This window comes from Chiloscyllium plagiosum, chromosome 29, assembly GCF_004010195.1.
Source record: "Chiloscyllium plagiosum isolate BGI_BamShark_2017 chromosome 29, ASM401019v2, whole genome shotgun sequence".
Lineage (NCBI taxonomy): Eukaryota > Metazoa > Chordata > Chondrichthyes > Orectolobiformes > Hemiscylliidae > Chiloscyllium > Chiloscyllium plagiosum.
Window position 1 is genome coordinate 10,137,907 of NC_057738.1, and position 20,051 is coordinate 10,157,957.

The 20,051-nt window shown below is 39.3% G+C and overlaps 2 protein-coding genes across 7 annotated transcripts in view; one reads left to right on the forward strand and one right to left on the reverse strand.

Moving 5' to 3' along the window:
* The window catches only part of LOC122564372 (probable thiopurine S-methyltransferase), a 66,175-nt gene extending 56,378 nt beyond the window's left edge, over positions 1-9,797 (reverse strand). The window contains exons 1-2 of the mRNA XM_043719153.1: positions 9,529-9,797; positions 6,854-6,995 (exon numbers count right to left, since the gene is read on the reverse strand). Of these exons, the coding sequence (XP_043575088.1) occupies positions 6,854-6,995; position 9,529 (143 nt within the window). The 5' untranslated portion in view covers positions 9,530-9,797. The remainder of the gene's footprint in view (positions 1-6,853; positions 6,996-9,528) is intronic.
* A 140-nt stretch (positions 9,798-9,937) lies between these two features.
* LOC122564370 (lysine-specific histone demethylase 1B) overlaps positions 9,938-20,051 on the forward strand; it is a 107,614-nt gene continuing 97,500 nt past the window's right edge. The window contains exons 1-2 of one of the 6 annotated variants that reach the window (XM_043719147.1): positions 9,938-10,081; positions 16,654-16,748. In XM_043719147.1, the coding sequence (XP_043575082.1) occupies positions 10,063-10,081; positions 16,654-16,748 (114 nt within the window). In that variant the 5' untranslated portion in view covers positions 9,938-10,062. Of the gene's footprint in view, positions 10,096-10,254; positions 10,556-16,653; positions 16,749-20,051 lie in introns of those variants that run through there. The other 5 variants (XM_043719148.1, XM_043719142.1, XM_043719145.1 and 2 more) reach the window with 5 other exon arrangements.

Below are 20,051 nucleotides of genomic sequence, written 5' to 3' on the forward strand. Positions count from 1 at the left end.
ATGCTAAGTATTTGCCTGGCTTGTCACCATGCTCGTATAACCTTTGCTTTGCAAAAGCCAGTTCCTTTTTTGCCGTCTGCATGAGCACGGGAATTAGTGCAGACCGCAGTGCCATAATCCTCTGTAGTTTGACCAACGAGGGTCTGTCAAAATAGGCCTTCTCGGCTGCCTTCAACCATCCTACTGGTGGAATATGAAATAACTAATCCCCTGGCATAAGCTTTGGCAGTTTCCCAGAGAACAGATGAGCTATCAACTGAGCCTATGTGGATGTCTAGGAATGCCCGAAATTCCCTAGAGAAATACTCCACAAACTTACTGTCCATGAGAATAAAGGGATCCATCTGTCAGTAACTTGAATCCACTGTAACATCCTTAATCTTAACTATGAGGTACACTGGAGCATGATCAGAGACGGCAATATTACCAATCATACAGGATTCCACCAGATCCAGGGTTACCACAGGAGTCAGAAAAAAAATCAATCCTCATGTGACATCTATGCGGATTAGAGAAAAACGTGAAATCCCCACCTGTAGGGTGGAGACACCTCCAGACGTCCACCAACCCTAATTCCTCACACAAACCCAATAACTATTTTGTTTGTGCAGAGGGTATCGAGGGACCTTGAGGCAACCTGCCTACTGTGGGGTCCATGAGGCAGTTAAAATCTTCCCCTATAATGATGTGCCGAGACTTGAGACTTATCAGTTTAGAAAAAGCATATACCAAGAATTTAAGACGATGAGCTAGGGGACAACAAACATTTAAAATACCATATTCTTCCCCATTTATCAAGGCTTTAAGAATTACAAACCTCCTGTATGTGTCTTTAACACATTCCAACAATTTAAATGAGAGATTTTTCCTAACCAATATAGCTACTCCCCTACTTGTGGTATTAAATGATGAAAAATAAACTCGGTCAAAGCCATTCTGCTGTAATTTCAGATGCTCCTTGTCATCCAAATGTGTCTCCTGTAACAAAGCAATATCCACCTGCTCCTTTTAAAGCGCCAATAGCGCTAAGAAGGGAAACTCAACCCCTGCCCGGAGGGGACGACTACCCATCCCGAACTGCCAATAAATAGGCATCTAACCATCTCAACCACCTTCACTTCTCCCAGCTAGAGCCGCATCGCAAGCACAAGCTAAAAAGAATAAACACCCCATAAAATATCCATATGAATAAAAAAACTTAGAAATTTAAAATGTACATCTTAACCACCGCCAGACATAGTTTGAACCAAATTATTATCAATAGAGGAAAAAAAAGGGGGAAAAGCAAAGCTCCAACTGGATTTCCTCCATTTCTATTACAGAATGATAAACGCATACCCAAGCAACGATATTTATACATACTACAATTGTTTACTTCGGTTAGTTTGTCCACAAAGTCTCTTGCCTTCTCCGATGTGTCAAAGAGATGCATGGATCCATCTCAGTGATCCGAAGCATTGCCGGATATCTCGGAGTACTGAATCCCAAGCTCCTTCAGTCTTCTCTTGACACCATCATACGATTTTTGTTTCTGGATCACCGCCACTGAAAAGTCCTGAAAAAACATGATCTTAGACTCCTCGTAAATTAGAGCTTTTGGATCCTCCCCCTGGAGTCTGGAAGCCTCCATGACTCTCTCCTTATCCCAGTAATGATGGAACCGCACCAGGAAAGGACGAGGGCGTTGACCCAGACCCAACCTCCGTGCTGCAACCCGGTGAGCCCTCTCTATCTTCAATCCTCTCATGCCAGTCTCCAAGTCAAGGAGATTCGGAAGCCAATCTTCAATAAATTCCGCAGGCCGCTCACCTTCCTTACCCTCAGGCAGACCGATGATCCGAATGTTTTTTCTCCTGCCCCTGCTTTCAAGATCATCCACTTGGTCATGCAAATTACGAACCTGCGTCTTCAGGGTTTGGATCTCATCCTTGAATTAACTGGCATCAGCTTCCACCACTGTGACCCTGTGCTCCACCTCATCCGTGCTCTTCTCCAGGTCTCCCAGCTGCTGTTCATGCTTCTGCAGCATGAGAGAGACAAGAGCCAATTTCTCTTCAATCTGTTTCCCCAACATCTCGCGAGATTTCGAGAGCTGGTTCACCAGGTCCTGGAGAGTTATCGGCTCAGAGGCTGCTGCAGGCTGAACTGCAGACCTGGCCTCGGATGCTCCTCCTCCCTTTTTCGGCATTTCTAGACAGCTGGAAAATACAGGTAAGTCAATTTTTAAATGTTTCTTGGGGCTCCACAATCTTTCCAACGCCCCAAGAAATCCTGATGACCTGGATTGGGCGGGTTAAAGGACCGTCCTGCTCCTGCTGCGATGCGAAGCTCTGCAGTGTGATCTTCTCAGATCGCCGCCATCTTAGATTCCCCCGTTGTCTCATTTTTGAAGGCTTCCCATTTTCCAGTCTCTTTGCCTGCGAACATCACACCCCCAATCAACGTTGGAAAGTTCTTGCCTCACACCATCAAAAATGGCCTTCCTTCAATTTAGAATTTCAACTTTTAGATTTGGTATAGCCTTTTCCATCACTATTTTAAAATAAATACAATTATGGTCATTGGCACCAAAGTGCTCCCTCACTGATACCTCAGTCACTTGCCCTGCCTTATTTCCCAAGATGCGGTCCAGTTTTTGCTCCTTCTCTAGTAGTTACATTCACGTACTGACTCAGAAAATTTTCTTGTACACGCCTAACAAATTCCTCTCCATCTGAACCTTTAACACTGTGACGGTCCCGAGTCTATGTTTGGAAATTTAAAATTCCCTACCATAACCATCCTATTATTTTTACAAATAATTGAGAGCTCCTTACTCGCTGACTATTGAAGGGGTCTATAGTACAATCCCAATAAGGCGAACTTCCCTTTCTTATTTCTCAGGTTCACCCAAATAACTTCCCTGGATATATTTCCAGGAATATCTTCACCAGGTACAGCCATAATATGATCCCTTATTAAAAACGCTCCCGCTCCACCCCCCACACCCCCTCACCATTCTGTGCCTCTGACTAGAGAGACCCTATCACATTCAATTGCTTGCAACCCGACGTACCCTTCATTACATTAAATACAGTCTCAGTACCAGAAACTTGGCTGTTCATGCTACATTCCTCAGAGAATCCATCGCACCTTACATTTTCCAAAACAGCATACTTGTTTGAGATGGGGTAGTGAACTACCTGCCTTTCTCTCTCCTACCTTTCTTTTCCTGGAGGTAACCCATCTACCTGACTGTATCTGTGGGGTTTTTTCCGTTCCTATAAGTGCCATCCTATCTCCTGTAAGTTCTTCATTGCCTCTAAGTGCCGCTCCAACTGATCCATGCAACATGATAGGATTCGCAATCAAAAACTTCCTGCAGACATAATTATCAATAACATGGAAACTCTCCCTAAACTCTGACATCCAACAGAAAGAGCACATCACTCTATTAAACGCCATGTTTGCTACTTAACAATCTGCAGACCCAGAAAATAGTACCATCTTAATGCTCTTAAAAACACTGCTCCAGGCTAACTTAGTACTAATTGCTTTATATTTTTAAAGTTTAATCAAGTGACAGAGCTCAATAAAACACAAGCAAAAAAGAACCCACTCTATTCACTATTGTAGATTTACAGCAAGGTTACACTTGAAAACTACGCACTTAGCTTCTCCTGTGCTGTGAGCTCTCCTACACAGGTTCCTATAAGGTCAGCTGTGAATTCCTCTGCTTGTTAATTTTTCATAGACGCTCTCCAATGTCCAGAGATACTTAAACTCGAACAGCAAAGGCAGTAGCTGTGCAAATTCACAGCTATGTCAGACAGCAGTGCAGGTTTCTTTCTCTGACCATGTGGTCTTTTCCTTTGTCTCTCTTCTTCCTCTTTAAAGTGCTGTTGTTTTGATGTTTCTCCCCTGACAGTTCCAAAACAATGCAACAACTTATAAAACAGTTATTACTGCTTCTGGAATTCAAGAAAGTCACCTCCAACACTTAAAATATCTCAAAAAAAAGAGCAGCTCTTACAGCCACAATTTTCTCCCGTCCTTCTTTTTGGTTTATGAGTTTTAGAATTCTAGAGGTCTAAATAATTATATCTCACCTAGAACTGTAAACTAAACATGATCTACACTGCAGAGATAAATTGTAAATAAATTTGCAAAAACATTGATCTCAATAATAGCCTTCCACAATGGGTGGAAAAGGGCCAGAGGCTAAGAGGTAACATACACATAACCCAACCTACTGCTTGGCAGATATTGAGCTGTTGGTGTTTCACCATAGAGAAATGGCATGTTTATTAACATGTTTAAATCGAGTTCCAATAATGCATTTGGGAAACGGATTTTAAAATAAGTTCAGTTGCTTGGTTTCTTAGGTGTCCAGAAAATCTTGTAGAGAAAAGGAGATGAGAGTTTGAAATCTCAGAGCCTCTTTCAGCATTCCTTTGGAAGCCAGGAGTAGCAGGTATTATTCTCTAGGATACTGAACAAGTAGTTAATCTGTGGAATAGCCTTTCTGCAAATAGTGAATGCATCTGAACATAACAAATAGCAGGAATAGGCGATCTGGCCAGTCGAGCCTGCTCCGCCATTTGATAAGATCTGATCTTTTCGTGGACTCAGCTCCACTTAACTGTCCTCTCACCATAACCCTTAATTCCTTTACTGTTCAAAAATCTTTCTTTGCCTTAAAAACATTCAATGTGGTAGCCTTTGAGTGAAGAAGTTCCTCCCCAACTCAGTACTAAATCTGCTTTGCCTTATTTTGAGGCTATGCCTCCTAGTTTTAGTTTCACCTGCCAGTGGAAACAATATCCAGGTTTCTACTTGATCTATTAGTATTAATTTATGTAAATGCAAAGTTGACAGTTTTTTTTAAGAAAAAATAATTTTGAGAGAATGTGTTAGTAAGTCAGAGACATCATAGAAATGTGTGAGAAAATGATTTTGAACCTATGGTTCCTGAATTTATTTTACCACCCCATTTTGGAGTTACTTGCAAGCAAAGTGACAGAAATTGATTTGCATGATTACTCATCAATTCCACTGTTATCGCATCATGCAACTGCCAGGGTTATTATCTTTGGAGGAATAATTTATTTCTATTTTCTTCCCCATACTGTGATTTAATTCTTTTGTGCACCAAAAGCTACTTGCTCCTTATTAAAGTGGTCATTTCTTGTCAGAAACTGGATGGTATTCATCTACAACTATAGCAAAATACCATAATGCTTTCAGTTTTGTCTTAGTCTGATATTCTTTCCTCTTAATAGTATTCAGTAGGTATTCAAGGGGTCAGGCACATCAGTAGGAAGAACTTTGTACAGGGGGTCACAGTTTAATCTAAGAAACACTGCAATCAATTTGTATCTGGGAAGCTTACACAAACAGCAAGGTAAAAATAAGTATGAGACCTGGTTACAAATAAATATTGACAAGACCACATAAGGGTAGCTCTCTACTCTTCTTCAAAATGATGCGATGAAATGGTTCACATTCATATTACTGGCCAGATGAAGCCCCAGTGTACTAAGGGCAGCATCATTCACATTACAACACTCCATCAATACTGAACTGGAGTGTCAGGCTTCTTTTTCATATGTCTACATCTTGAAGACCAAAGGTGTTATCATTCAGAAGACAGAGCATCTCCCACAGAGCCACAACCGACTTGGTCCCTTCCGCTCTCACAATAAGAGCTTTTCAATTGCTGATAAAGTTTCATCTTACTCATCGGACCTGGGAGTTGTAACAATCATATCTCTCACTATATGAGCTGTTTATTATCATATGCATGCCCAGCATACATTTTGTATGCTCTCAAAGTCCAACTCATGAATATTTTGGTAAGACAGACCTAAGATAACTAACAAGCAGGTTTATTTTATGAATGAATAATATAAATTTTTACAGTGAATTTCAAATTTTCTCATGACTGCAACCAATTAAGTTTGCTTTATGGACTATGAAATGCAAACTACTGTGATTTGTGATGAGATCTATTGGAACTGAAAACAATGACTTTACACGATCAATTTTCAATGCTTGCCTTATAAATTTGATATATTTATAATGGAAAATGTCAGTGAAAAATGTCCTTCATGAATGTGTGTGGATAAATATTGAATACTTTAATGCGCTGACCTTGAAATTAATTTGCTATACAAGACAGATGATATATAGTTAGAGCTATTTAATTGGATGATAGTGTTAGGTTTATAAATTGGGAGCCATTCATTATTAATGAATCATTCTCCTGTATAGAAATAAAAGTAAATTAACGTGTAACTAAATCAACCAGGTTTCAGGCCTGACCACAATCACTTTGCAAATATCTTTTCATTACAAGGCACTGATTTGGTCAAAAAGCTGAACACATGTATATTGCTCATCTGAGCTCAAAAGCACAGACAGTAGGAAAGAACAGTTAAGTATTCTGAAGAATGATAAAGTACAAATGGATACTTGGGAAAGAAGGTGCTCAATTCTCTACACTTCCAAGTCTGGCATAATTTGTTCACAAAGTGCTTGACTTGCAAACTCATACTAATCAGCAATGTTCTGGGTCTTGCACTTGGCAGCAACAGTTTTTACTCATTAGAAAATTTATCAGAACATTGCTCTGTGAAAGTTCTAGTTCATTTTCTGTGATCAACAGTCACTCCTCATACCACAACGCCAATCAAAACAATCAAATCGGTCCTTGCAAGAGTTAAGTCTGCAAGAAACCCCCAAATCAATCTGATCATCGATGCATACCATGAGAAAAACAAAAAAATAAGGATTTCAGATGTTCAATGCCATGGAAATATGTTTCTAAAAATTAAGAATTAAAAACTGTCTGGAAACTAAGAGCTGCACTCACCCATGAATTTCATCCTTATGAAAACCAATGTGCCTCTTTTCCCATCGTATCTTCCAGTCTTCCGTAGTCAAGTTAAGATTTTCTAGGTCTCCATATTTGTTCAACCTCTTTCCTTCTGGTATTTCTACTCCAGCACTTGTCACTGTTTTGAGAAAATGCATACACGACAATGTGTACAAAGAACATTGTAAAAGGTACCCAAATTCAAAATTCAGATTTTTTTTACATGAGAACAAGCAAATTAATTCTAATTTTTAGAAAAAAAAGTTACGGTTTGAAAGACTCAACATCATGGGAGAGAAGAATTACCCATAAACTCCAAGTAAAATGGGAACTCATTAATTTTAAACTATGGCTTCAGCTCTAGTCTCCCCCACAAAGGCAAATATCCTTCAGTCTTCACGTTGTCAAGTCTTTCAGGATGTTAAGGTTCAATAAGACCACATCTAATTTTTCTTAACTCCAGTAGATACTGGGCAAGCCTATTACTCCTTTGCTCTTAAGATAACACTCCTCCCCCACACCAATTCCAGCACGAGTCCAATAAGCCTCCTTTAACCTGCTTCAGCACATTTATATGCTTTGTTAATTAAGGAGACGAAAACGGTGTACAGTAATCTAGATGTGGTCTCACCAACATCCAAGACAACTACAGGCGTAGCAAAACATCCCTTATTGCTATACCGTGACATAACGTTTGTGGTTCATGTGTCAGGACATCCAGATCCCTCTGTATCTCAAAGTTCTGCTTTCTCTATTGAATAATATACTGCATTTCTATTCTTCCTGCCAAATTGGGCAAGTTCACATTTTCCCATCTCATACTGTCAAAAAGGTTTGCCTACTTAATTAGCCTATTTACCACTCATTGGCATTATTTTCACAAAAGTCCAAGGGTTCTGGAAAGATGCCGTTAGAGTGGAAACTGGAAAATATGACTCCTCTCGTCAAGAAAGGATACAAAAAAATGGAACCTACAAACCAGGAAAGTTAACGTATGTCATAGGGATAACGCTGGAATCTATTATTAAGGAGGTTATAACAGGGAATTTGGAAAGTCTCAATGCAATCAAGTGGAGTCAATTCAGTTGTGACAGGGAAATCATGCTCTACTAAATTATTAGGGTTATGACTCAAAATAAAAGTTTCATCATATCAGGATTAACATAGGCATAGATAGAGTCACAGAGATGTACAGTATAGAAACAGACTCTTTGGTCCAACTCGTCCATGCCGACCAGATATCCTAACCTAATCTAGACCCATTTGCCAGCACTTGACCCATATCCCTCTAAATCCTTCCTATTCATATACCCATTCATTGGCTTTTAAATGTTGCAATTGTACTAGTCTCCACCACATCCTCTGGCAGCTCATTCCATACACGCACCACCCTCTGCTTGAAAAGGTTGTCCCTTAGGTCCTTTTTATTTCTTTCCCCTCTCACCCTAAACCTATGCCTCTAGTTCTGGACTCACCCACCCCAGGGAAAAGACTCTGTCTATTTATCCTAGACATGCCCCTCATGATTTTGTAAACCTCTATAAGTTCACCCCTCAGCCTCCAATGTTCCAGGGAAATCAGCCTCAGCCTATTCAGCCTCTCCCTATAGCTCAAATCCTCCAACCCTGGCAACATCCTTGCAAATCTTTTTGAACCTTTCAAGTTTCACAACATCCTTCCGATAGGAGGTGGAGAATTGGTTAGCTAACAGGAAACAGGTGTAGGCAAAAAGAGACTATTTTCAAGTTGTTCAGATGAAATGAATGGAATACTACAGGAGTCAGTACTGGGACATACAATTTACAATTTGTATTGATGACTTGAATGAATTGATAAAATGTATTCAGGACATTTCACTTAACATTATGGTTGATTCCTGAAAATCAATTCCAAATGAAGCAACTTCCATTGGAATTGATGCTTGGTTCTGTGAGGTCTTCTGGAAATTATTTTTACTGTAAATTGTTAGCACTCTGATATTCCTTGGAAATTATATTTTTTCAAGCCTGAGCTTAGCAGTGAATGTTAAGAAATTTAAACAGCTAGCTTACAAACAAATATTCATTTTCAGTCTGAAAATAGTAACTTCACATGAATACAATGTAGTAACACTGAAATGGATGCTCAAAATTTAGATTTCAAACATGTCAAAAATTAATTTTGGAAAATAGTTCCAAGATTCATAAGCATATATTTCCTTAGCTCGTATTTTTTTAATAACTGGAAAAATGTAAACTATCAAGACATAAAACGTAGAGACAATTAGATGCGGCAGATATTTAATTTAAATATCTCAAGAGCAGCTTTTCAATTATTATTTATATATATATTTGATAGTCAACTTAATCAAAACAAAAGGAGAGTCTGCGGATGCTCAAAGTCTGGAGAGAACACGAAAACTGCTAGAAAATACTCATCAGGTCAGGCAGCATCTATGCAGAGAGAAGGAAGAGTTAACATTTCAGATCATGTTTCTCTCTGTCTCTGCAGATGTTGCCTAACCTGCATTTTCCACCATTTCCTGTTTTTATCTTAAATGAGAGCTATGACGTTTTGCTACAAGTGCTGAGTCTCAGCCACAGACTCCAGAGCAACAAAAACACAATGTTATTGGTAAATTATTCCCCAGTACACCCAATTAATTTAGATTAACAATAAGGTCTCTGACTTACTTCTTTGGTGTGCTTTTTTTGGTCTTTGACTGGATCGGTGCTCCCGGCCGCTCTTATTTTGCTATTTCACCACACCGAGCAGCGCTGACAGATGGAGGTAGGATGACAAAGGTCACACACAATCTTCCTTTGGGACTGGATTTTATTAGGACTTCTGTCTGAAGAACCGAAACTCTGCAAGAGAAAACTGACGCCGGGAAAAACCACACACAACGCGACAACGCTCGCGCTCAGCCGCTCAACTCATTCAAACCACGTCAGTTAGATAGAGTCACACTCTGCACGCGGGAGTCACGCGAGAGGGGTACATGCGCGCCCGTGCGAGGCTGAAAACACAACCGTCCGATCAATCGTTAGAGGGCGCGCATGGGCCTCGGTGCGAGCTCCGGCACCTGAAGGTGCACGCGCACGAAGAGTCGGGTGTGTGGGTGCGCGAGGACGAGCCTGGGCTCGAACCAGCGAGAGAAAGCTGAAGGGACAGGAACCGGGGTGGCGGAGAGAGGGGGAGCAAGTGGGTTCGACAATTCTGCCACTATGTATTACTCGGATACAGGTGAATACTACTCGGTGCGTGGCGCCGTTTTTCTGTTAACCAGACAGTTGTTGTCTTTTGTTTCGCCTCCCTAAGTCTAATCATCCCATTGGACAAAGTTATTAGTGTTGCCACTAAATATCTCGCTTCACTCAGACCCGGCCCCCAGAGGTCTGCCTCTCTCTCTCTCTCTCTCTACTAGCTCCGTCGCTGAATTGGCCAAGTGCAGCTGTGTGTGTGATTTATATTATATAAATATAACGAGTAAGAGAGAGGGACAGGCAACCTCCAGGATTTCGAATCCTTGGCCTTGAGCTCAGGCTTTGTGCAACAATCAGCACCAGCCCATGTCTGACCTGCCTACCCTGAACTAGCGATACACGGCATGGCTGGAGTTACATTGTTAACAAGAAGGGGATACGTTATGTGCCAATTCAAGCAGGGTCAATGTTAACAGCAGGAATGTTAACATTGTGTTCGAGAAATGTTCACACGGTTGATTTTAGCTTTTGACGTTGTTTTTCTTATACTTGGAATTACAGGCTTTTAGTCTTAGATTGAGATTTTAATAATTTTTGCGAGTGCGTTCGAATTTTGTAGTATAGTTTTTTTTCTTCCCGTTTTTAATGTTTCGTTTCTGTGTAAGCACAAAAACACTAGTTTTATTCACTGGTAGTAATGATTGTGAAGGCTTTTTTTGCATGGTTAAGCAGAAATCTAGAGGTAACTATGTACAGTAATAAAGATTTTTTTTACATATTTACTACATAAAGTTAAGTCGTTTGCTTCCCCCTCCAAAAAAAACTCGTGTCATTTTAAAACTCTTAGCTAATTGTATTGTCTAATCTCAGTGATTAGTTGTAGTAATCAATCCTCTGTAAGTTGCAATAGAATTTGTATGAATTTGTTTAATATTCACTCATAGGGTGTGGGTTTGGTTGGCTGTACCAGCATTTGTTGCTCATCCCCAATTGCCTTTTGAAAAGGTGGTGGTGAGCTGCCATCTTGAACCGCCGCAGTCCTTGTGTTGAAGGTAGATCCACAATGTTGTTAGAGATTGGAAATACCAGAATTTTGACCCAACAACACTGAAGGAATGGTGATGTACTTCCAAGTCTTCCCAATAGTTCAGCAGTAGGAGTTGTGACTATTTGTTTTACTTTGAATTTCACCTTATTTTCTCAACTTGCTAAGGAACCAAAGATATTGAATATCTAAAGCTTCTCTGTTATTTTCATAATGCAACCCAAAGGAACATTGGAAAATTTGTGCTATTGAAAGCACTAAATAATCTCCATGATTATTATCCTTTTTAGTACTCCAAAGCACAGCAAATAGTATTGTCGACACCTTTCATGGGCAGATTGTGAATCCCACTTCAAAACTTTCCTGGTGTTTAAACTCTTCTGATGACCCTGTATGGCACAGATGAACAGAGCAAAAAGAAGAGGAAACAACAAAAAAATTTTGTTTCATTAAATATACCACTGTAAGCCACCTTGAGATGTTTGCTCTTCTATGTTATAGTTCTTGGTTAAAATAGAGGAAACCATATGTTATAATAAGAATATCGTTGAAGTGACCATTTCTATAAAATAAATTCAAAAACAGTTCCAGGTATCTGCATACACTGTATGAAATACTGATCTTAGGAAAATGTTTTTTTTATTTATTCTGTTAATCCAGAGCTTCATTATAACATAACCTTGATTAGAATGTCACAATTAAAATACGTGAAGTGTTTCAAATTGTGACCCTTGCTTACTAGTTGCGTACTAAACTCCCAAAAAGAGGTTCAGGCTGATGTTTTTCGATATACGTGATTTTTAAACAAAAACTGGAAGCTGTTTCACCATCAAGAAGTCATTATGTTTAGTTTCTATATTTGAGTTCTACCTCTACAAATAGGTCATGAGCACTTTTTTTTTAAAAACCCTCTGGCATTGAAAAGTTACACTTACAAATGTAGACTCTCATTCCTTCACAATTTAATTAGTCTTAACTTTTTAATGAAAATTAAGCTTTTTGTCTACTTATTTGGTTTCTTGCCCCTTTTCTCTCCCCTCTGACATCTTTCTTTCCCCTTTATTTATTTTGACTTTCTGTAGTTGCATTCACATACTGTCATTGATGCTTCATAGTTTGGACTCCATATGCCACAATGATTTTGTTTTGATTGTTTGAAGAGGCATGGGGTTACTTTCCCTGCACTTACATGTCACTGATTCCCTGTATTTATGCTATGCACAAAAACAATTCTAATAACTGTAAGTTGCTGTATAAAAGCTAATGTGATGCTGTGAGCAACTTTAACCATAATAAATGGAGAGTGCAATTCTTTTGTCAGTGAACACAAGATATGAACCTCAACATTTGATTACTTACAATGTGGAAACAGGCCCTTCGGCCCAACAAGTCTACACCGACCCACCGAGGAGCAACCCATCCCCCTACATTTACCCCTTCACCTATCACTGCGGGCAATTTAGCATGGCCAATTCACCTAACCTGCACGTCTTTGGACTGTGGGAGGAAACCGGAGCACCCGGAGGAAACCCACGCAGACACGGGGAGAATGTGCAAACTCTACATAGACAGTTGCCCGAGGCAGGAATTGAACCCGGGTCCCTCGTGCTGTGAGGCAGCAGTGCTAACCACTGTGCCACTGTGGTTATTGTAGTTCAATCTTCATGGGCATAAATAATAAGTATCTACCTTCAATTCCAGTTTCACTCCATTGCCACTGAACTTGAATAAAAGCACTACTGACTTCACAATGTCAAGATGTTGAAATTGATTCATTAAACTTGACTTGAAAATAATTTTGTTTTGGAGTAATAAAACGTTCTGTGCTGAAGATGGAGCAAAGTTACATGTTTCAGTGAAACAAGCTGTGGCGGTAACGTAATGGTTTTCATTAAAAATTCTTAAAATGCCAGAGAATGGGTTTCACTAGTTTAAGTTCTTGGACTATCAAAATAAAATCAAAATTTCAGTTGATTTATCAGCTCAAATTAAAAACACAATACGACAAACAGTGTAAGACCAAATAAGTGAAATGTAGCATTAGCAGTCTTAAATACGATTTCACTAATATTAAAATGATATAAAATTGAAGTAGTTTAATCCAATGCAAATAATATTGACGGATTCTTGTAGCAATTAATTTTCAGCCCCCACTCTTAATCTGTAAGGCCTGAAGACCGCATCAGCAGGGAACTAAGGCCTCTTGGTGCTCGTTTTGAAATGCTGCTGTGAAATCTCTCAATCTCTGTGGTGAGAAGTGTAACTATAACCCTTTCAGTGGTATTGTAACTTATTTTGGGGATATCTGACATGGAGCTATAGTAAAGATATTAAGCTATGCAAACATTCAATCACAAAAGGATTTTCATCGACTCCCCTTGCTGCCAGACATGTACACAATGTTTCATTTGCTTTGTGTAAAAGAAAAAAAATTGACATATACTTTAAATGGATTGGAAATGAAAACTGAGATTATCCAGAAAAATCTTTCCTTTTAAGTATTTTTTTAATTGATGCAGTAAATGGAGACATTTAGCAGCTTTATTTGAGAACCAGTTCTATTGTTCAGCAATAATTACTGGTATCCTTACCAAAAGCAAATTGAACCATATTGACCAAGGTTTAGTCTTTAATGGGATTTCTAACTATGATGTTGGTGGTCAGCAACGGTGGTAGTTGTGGCAGTGAAGGAATGATTTTGAATTATTTAAATTGTTGTTTCCTTGGAAAGTGAAAAGCTACAGCACTGCCTGTAGTGGAGGATTGAGTGACAGTCTGCAACTTCAAGATTTCAATCCTAATCTTTGCATGCATCTCATCCTGAAGTTGTCATCAGTTTCTGAGGGTTAATTACAGCAAATGTTGGCAGGTTACTGACAGATTCCATAATTGTAAAATCTGTGTTGTGTATTCTTGTTCTGCATCAGTATAACTCTGCAACCTCTCATTTTAAAAAAAATACTCTCCTGTAGACGAGAACCGTAGGAGGTTGTCACTTTTTTTTCTGCAGTGAAGTGCTTTATTGGCTGTGTCACCTTTTGATGAACACTAACAATTGCTATTCTTGTTCAAAATCTATTTTCTGGTAAGATTTGGTGCAGTCCAAAATAACAAACACTGGTGATAGTGCAACTCATATTTTCTTAACCAATATCAAAATATTGCAAATGTAAACCAAGGTGCACCTCATATTTGATCAATTATTTTGTCTAATTTATTTTAAGAATTGGATGTTTGATTATTTTTCTGAACCTAGATTAAAGATCCCATTTTACTCTCAGACGCTGAAATAATTATAGCGCTGTACACAGGGAATAATAAATGAGTTTGTTGCAGGTCATATTGATTTAATTAATTTTGTGAATTCTAAGTTCGGTGGCTGAATTTTATCTCTTTGCTTGAATATTCCAGTATTTGCCCACTCAATCTCTTACCTTCTGCCTTTTGTAAATTTGATGTCATATACTGACCATATGTTGATTTGTATCAAGTTACTTTCATCTATGTGATCAATGACCAACCTTAGCTCCCAGCTGGACAATTTTATTTTGAAATTTTCACCTTGTTTGCAAATTTCTCTTCCACTTCTCCCCATCTCTGAGATCTCAATCTTTGTTGGATCTAAAGCCTGGAATTTCCACCGATGTCCTTTCTGTATATTTTTATCTTCTCCTTTTAAAGTTCATCTGTTTTTAGCAAGCTTTTGGTTATCTATCCTAATATGTGATATAATATATATATATATATATATATATATATATATGACATAAGGAGCAGAATTTTCTGTGATCTCCAGTTTGTCAAGGTAGAATGTAGGAGATTGGACAAGTCAAGTTAACAAAGGGCAGGGATGAAGGTTTAAGCAGCTGATGAGCTGAACCAGGGACTGATTTGGAATATGTTCTGAATTTAAAAGGTCTTAAAACTGATATGGTCTTATGGTTTGGTGCCACGCACTACTTTTGTACAACATGTGAAGCACTTTGATATTCATGGTATCACACACAATCAGTTGGATGACACTGTGGAGGAATGGGCGAGCAGTCTACTAAAATGTTTGAGTCAGGGTCTTGGATGCGAAAAAAAACTGATGCATTCAGACCAAGATGGGGAAGATGTGTCCATGTCTGACAAATGGCAACTAAAATATAGTGTAGGCATAAAGGTAGGGCTAACACCAAAATGTACAAAATGCAGTGGTCCAGACTTAATGTTTGAGCAGGAAGAAGACTTGGCTGTTGCAATACATAGGGTTTTAACAGTTCATGACCAATGTTATGTAGTTCTACCAAAAGCAAATAGACAGAAATTTGATTGTGATAGGTTTTTATGATGCTTTTTCAGAGAAAAGGAAGAGAGAGGAGAATACAAAAGGTATTCTCGAGCATGAAGCTGAGGCAACTGATAAACTATTAAATGGTAGATAACACAATTAAATGACATTATGTCTCAAACTTAATAATTGTTCAATATTATTTCATTTTAACACCTGAAATAGCTTTGTGTTGTCTTTGATTTAATTGGTATAATTCTTGCACTGACTCAGATTGCAAGTTTAAATCTCACTCTCAGGATATTGAGTCAAAAATCCAGGCTGTCTTGCCAGGCTGGCAGTACTCATGTTTGATTGTCGTCGCTTCCAAATGTGATTATTACGATGTTTTCTTGACTGGTCTCAAATGTTCCACCTTCCACCAAGTTTCTGCAGCCCATATCCTAACCAAGTACTGTTTACCCATTGTCACCATTCTCTTTAGTCTATGTTGGAACTCAGTCTCCAGATATTTCAAGTTTCAAATTCTCATTGACATTTTAAAACCCTTCCATGATCTCACCTGAACAACCTTTCCCAGCTCTTTCCTCGTCATTGGTGACCTTGCCTTCCACCATTTAATTCATAAGCAAAAGAATTTCCTCTTGTAACATTCTCTTCAAGGTCTTTGACCATACAGTTAATCACCTGTCCCAACAGCTCCTTCTTCAAAACATTAAATATATTCATTACATTTCCATGAAGTCCCTAATGATATTTATTATGCACAATATAACTACAGATTTTGGCTGTCATCTTAATATATACATCAAGATTACAATATTTTGTGAGTTCCCGACTTTGTTTTAAAATACCAGCAGCTTTTATAAAGCAGAAAAATAATGATAAAATTCACTACTCCCAGTACCTGGTAATGTCATGGATCAGCATAGATTAATACTTCTGCATGTCCAATTAATTTTGTTTTTTATTATTAGATAAATCTAATTTTCTTTGAATTTCTTTGCTTTTTATGGTTCCCCAATTATTGTTGCATAAATCTTTTCTTCCTCCCATATTTTTTTCTGTCCTAAAACATTGCAAAATTGAGAGAGATAGCTAGGCAAATTTCATCTTTATAACTAAGTCCAAAATGGATGTATCCATTTTACAAAACAATAACTGAACAAATGCTAAGTGAAAGCTTGAGTCTGATATTTTTTACAGGTGATTAAAAAATAAGCTCATAAAGTAAAACCTTGTTTATTTTTCAAGCTTCACCCACTGTGAACACCTGCATATTGATTATTTGTAGATGCCATAAGTGGACGTATGCGAGCAAAGAAGAGGCCTCCTAGTTTTGAAGGATCGATGGATAACAACCCTCCACTGAGATCATCTGGAAGACAGGTGTTGATCAGTACCACTAAACCTAACTCATTGTGGTTCTTAGTTTACTTTCTAATTTAAGTGGGTTTCACCTGTTGAACAAAGTGGGCGGCATGGTGGCACAGTGGTTAGCACTGCTGCCTCACAGCGCCAGAGACCCAGGTTCAATTCCCGCCTCAAGCGACTCTCTGTGTGGAGTTTGCACATTCTCCCCGTGTCTGCATGGATTTCCTCCGGGTGCTCCGGTTTCCTCCCACAATCTAAAAATGTGCAGGTTAGGTGCATTGCCCATGCTAAATTGCCCATAGTGTTAGGTGAAGGGGTAAATGTAGGGGAATGGGTCTGGGTGGGTTGCGCTTCGGCAGGTCAGTGTGGACTTGTTGGGCTGAAGGGTCTGTTTCCACACTAAGTAATCTAAAAAACAAATTTGAAATTAGATTCATGTCATACTGCCTCTTAAGTTAATGCATCTTGAAATTATTGCCACATAGAAACCAATGGATGTTAAATTATATATACGTGGTATTGTATGTTTTAGACTTAAATTTAGTATATGTTTGATGTTTTGAATAGTCCTTATTTAATTTGATATTAAATGTTCTTTTTAAAATACTAATATTTTTAAATTGTTCTTGCATGATGTAATATTTGGAGTGGTGAAGATAGAGAATGTAGGCTCAATGGTGTTCTGTAATTTGATGTATTTCATACATGTGTCACAAAAGATCATCACATTCCTGCAAGGCTGCAAATATTCTTTGATCACAAGTCCATAAGAAATGAGCAGAACTGAGCTAGTTGGCTTATCGTGTCTGCTCTGCCATTTGATCATGGCTGATATGTTTCTCAACCTCATTCTTCTACCTTCTTCCCATTAATGCTGATCTTGCCAAACAAGAAGCTATCTACCTCTGTCTTGGCCTTCACAGCCCTTTGCGCCAATGATTTTCACAGACTAACCACCCACTGGTTGAGGAAAATCTTGCCATCTCCATTCTATAGGGCCATTCTTCATTCTGAGGCTGTCTCTCTCAATAGTAGAAACGTCTTCTCCACATTCACTCTATTTCGGCGCCTCAGTATTCGAAGTTGCAAGCAACCCAACCCATGTTCTAAACTTCAAATATTGTCCCAGAGTCCTCAACTGCTCCACATATAATAAGCCCTTCATCCCCAGGATTATTCTTGCAAGCCTCCTCTGAACCCCTTCCAAGGCCAACACATCCATCCTTAGATATACAGTCCCAGCAGTACATATTGTTCTTGTAATTCTAACCCTCTTGAAATGATTGCTAACATTCCATTTGCCGCCTTAATTGTATGTTAACCTTGAGAGCATCCTAAACAAGGATTCCCAAGTCCTTTTGTGCTTCAGATTTCTGAAGTCTTTCCCCGTTTAGAAAATAGTCTATGCCTCTAATCTTCTTACCAAAATGCTTGACCTCACATTTTCCAACATTGTATCCCACCATTGTCACTTCTTTTCCCACTCTCCTAGCCTGTTGAAGTCCTTCCTGCTTACTGTCCCTTCACCTATCTTTGTGTCAACTGCAAACTGATGCCCTCATTGAGTCGTACAAAACAGAAACAGGTCCTGGTAGAAAGCAGAGAAAAAGGTGTCATTTTCAGGATGGCAGCAGTGACTGGTGGAGTTCCACAGGGGTCTGTGTTGGGACCACACCTCGTCACATTTGACGTTACTAGGTCAAATTGGGATGCCTGGTAAGCACAGATGAATTGGATCCCAATTTCATCCCAATCTGACCTAGTAATATCTAATGTGAATAGAGGTGGTCCCAACACAGACCCTGATGGAATTCCACTAGTCACTGGCTGCCAGCCTGAAAATGACCCGTTTTTCCCTGCTTTCTACCAGTCAGACAATTGTCTATCCATGCCAGTACCTTTTCCCCTGACATCATAGGCTCTTGTTTAGCAACCTCCTATGCAGCATCTTGTCAAAAGTCTTTAAAAGAATAGATGACTTCCGCTGTCACTCCTTTATCTAACAGGCTCGTTAACGCTTCAAAGTAATTCTAACAGATTTGTCAGACATGTCCTCCCCACTAAAATGCTGTGGTGACTCAGCCATTTTTTTAACATGCACTTCCAAGTACTCTGCAATCTCATTCTTAATAATGAACTCTTTAAAAACTTACCAACAAACGAGGACAGGCTAACTAGTCTATATAGTTTACTGTTTTCTGCCTACTAAAACAAATATGTTACATTGGCCATTTTCCAGTCCTCTGGGATTTACTCTGACTCCAATGATTCCTGAAACATCACCAATAATTGTCTAATCTCCTCAACTATCTCCTTCAGAATTCTGGGGTGCAGTCCAGCTGGTCTGGGTGATTTATCCAATTTCAGACCTATAGCTTCCCCAGCACCTCCTTAGTGATGGCTACTACACTTACCTTTGTCCCTGATTGTATTGAAGTTCTGGTATGTTGCTCATATCTTCCACTTTGCTGCTAGGGTCACCTTCTAATCAACTCTGAGGAGAAAGTGAGGTCTGCAGATGCTGGAGATCAGAGCTGAAAATGTGTTGCTGGAAAAGCGCAGCAGGTCAGGCAGCATCCAGGGAACAGGAGAATCGACGTTTCGGGCATAAGCCCTTCTTCAAGAAGGGCTTATGCCCGAAACGTCGATTCTCCTGTTCCCTGGATGCTGCCTGACCTGCTGCGCTTTTCCAACAACAGATTTTCAGTTCCAATCAACTCTGGCCAGCTATCCTTTCAGTTTTAGTAGTCACCTTTACTCAGTTATAATACTGTTATATCTGATTCCAGCTTCTCCCCCTCAAATTGCAGAGTGAATTTTATCATAATAGTCACTGCCCCCAGAAGTTTCCTTTACCCTCTGCTCTCTAATCAAGTCTACCTCATTATACTTACCATGTTCAGACACTGAAAAACATCTCAGACATTCCACAAATTCCTTTCCTGGAGATCCACTAACAACCTGATTTTCCCAGTTTACCTGCACATTGAACTCCCCTGTAATAGTACTTTTTCTACATGGCTGTTCTGTTTGCTGATTTATTTTCGTCTTCACGTCCTGACTACTGCTAGAAGGCCTGTGCACAACATCTCCCAGGGTCTTTTTTTCTTTGTTTAAATCAGAGTGGCGCTGGAAAACCACAGCAGGTCTGGCAGCATCTGAGAAGCAGGAAAATCGATGTTTCGGGCAAAAGCCCTTAATCAGGAATAGAGGCAGGAAGCCTCCAGGGTGGAGAGATAAATGAAGGGGGGGTGGGGCTGGGGAGAAGGTAGCAAAGAGTACAATAGGTGAATGGGGGTGGGGATAGAGGTGATAGGT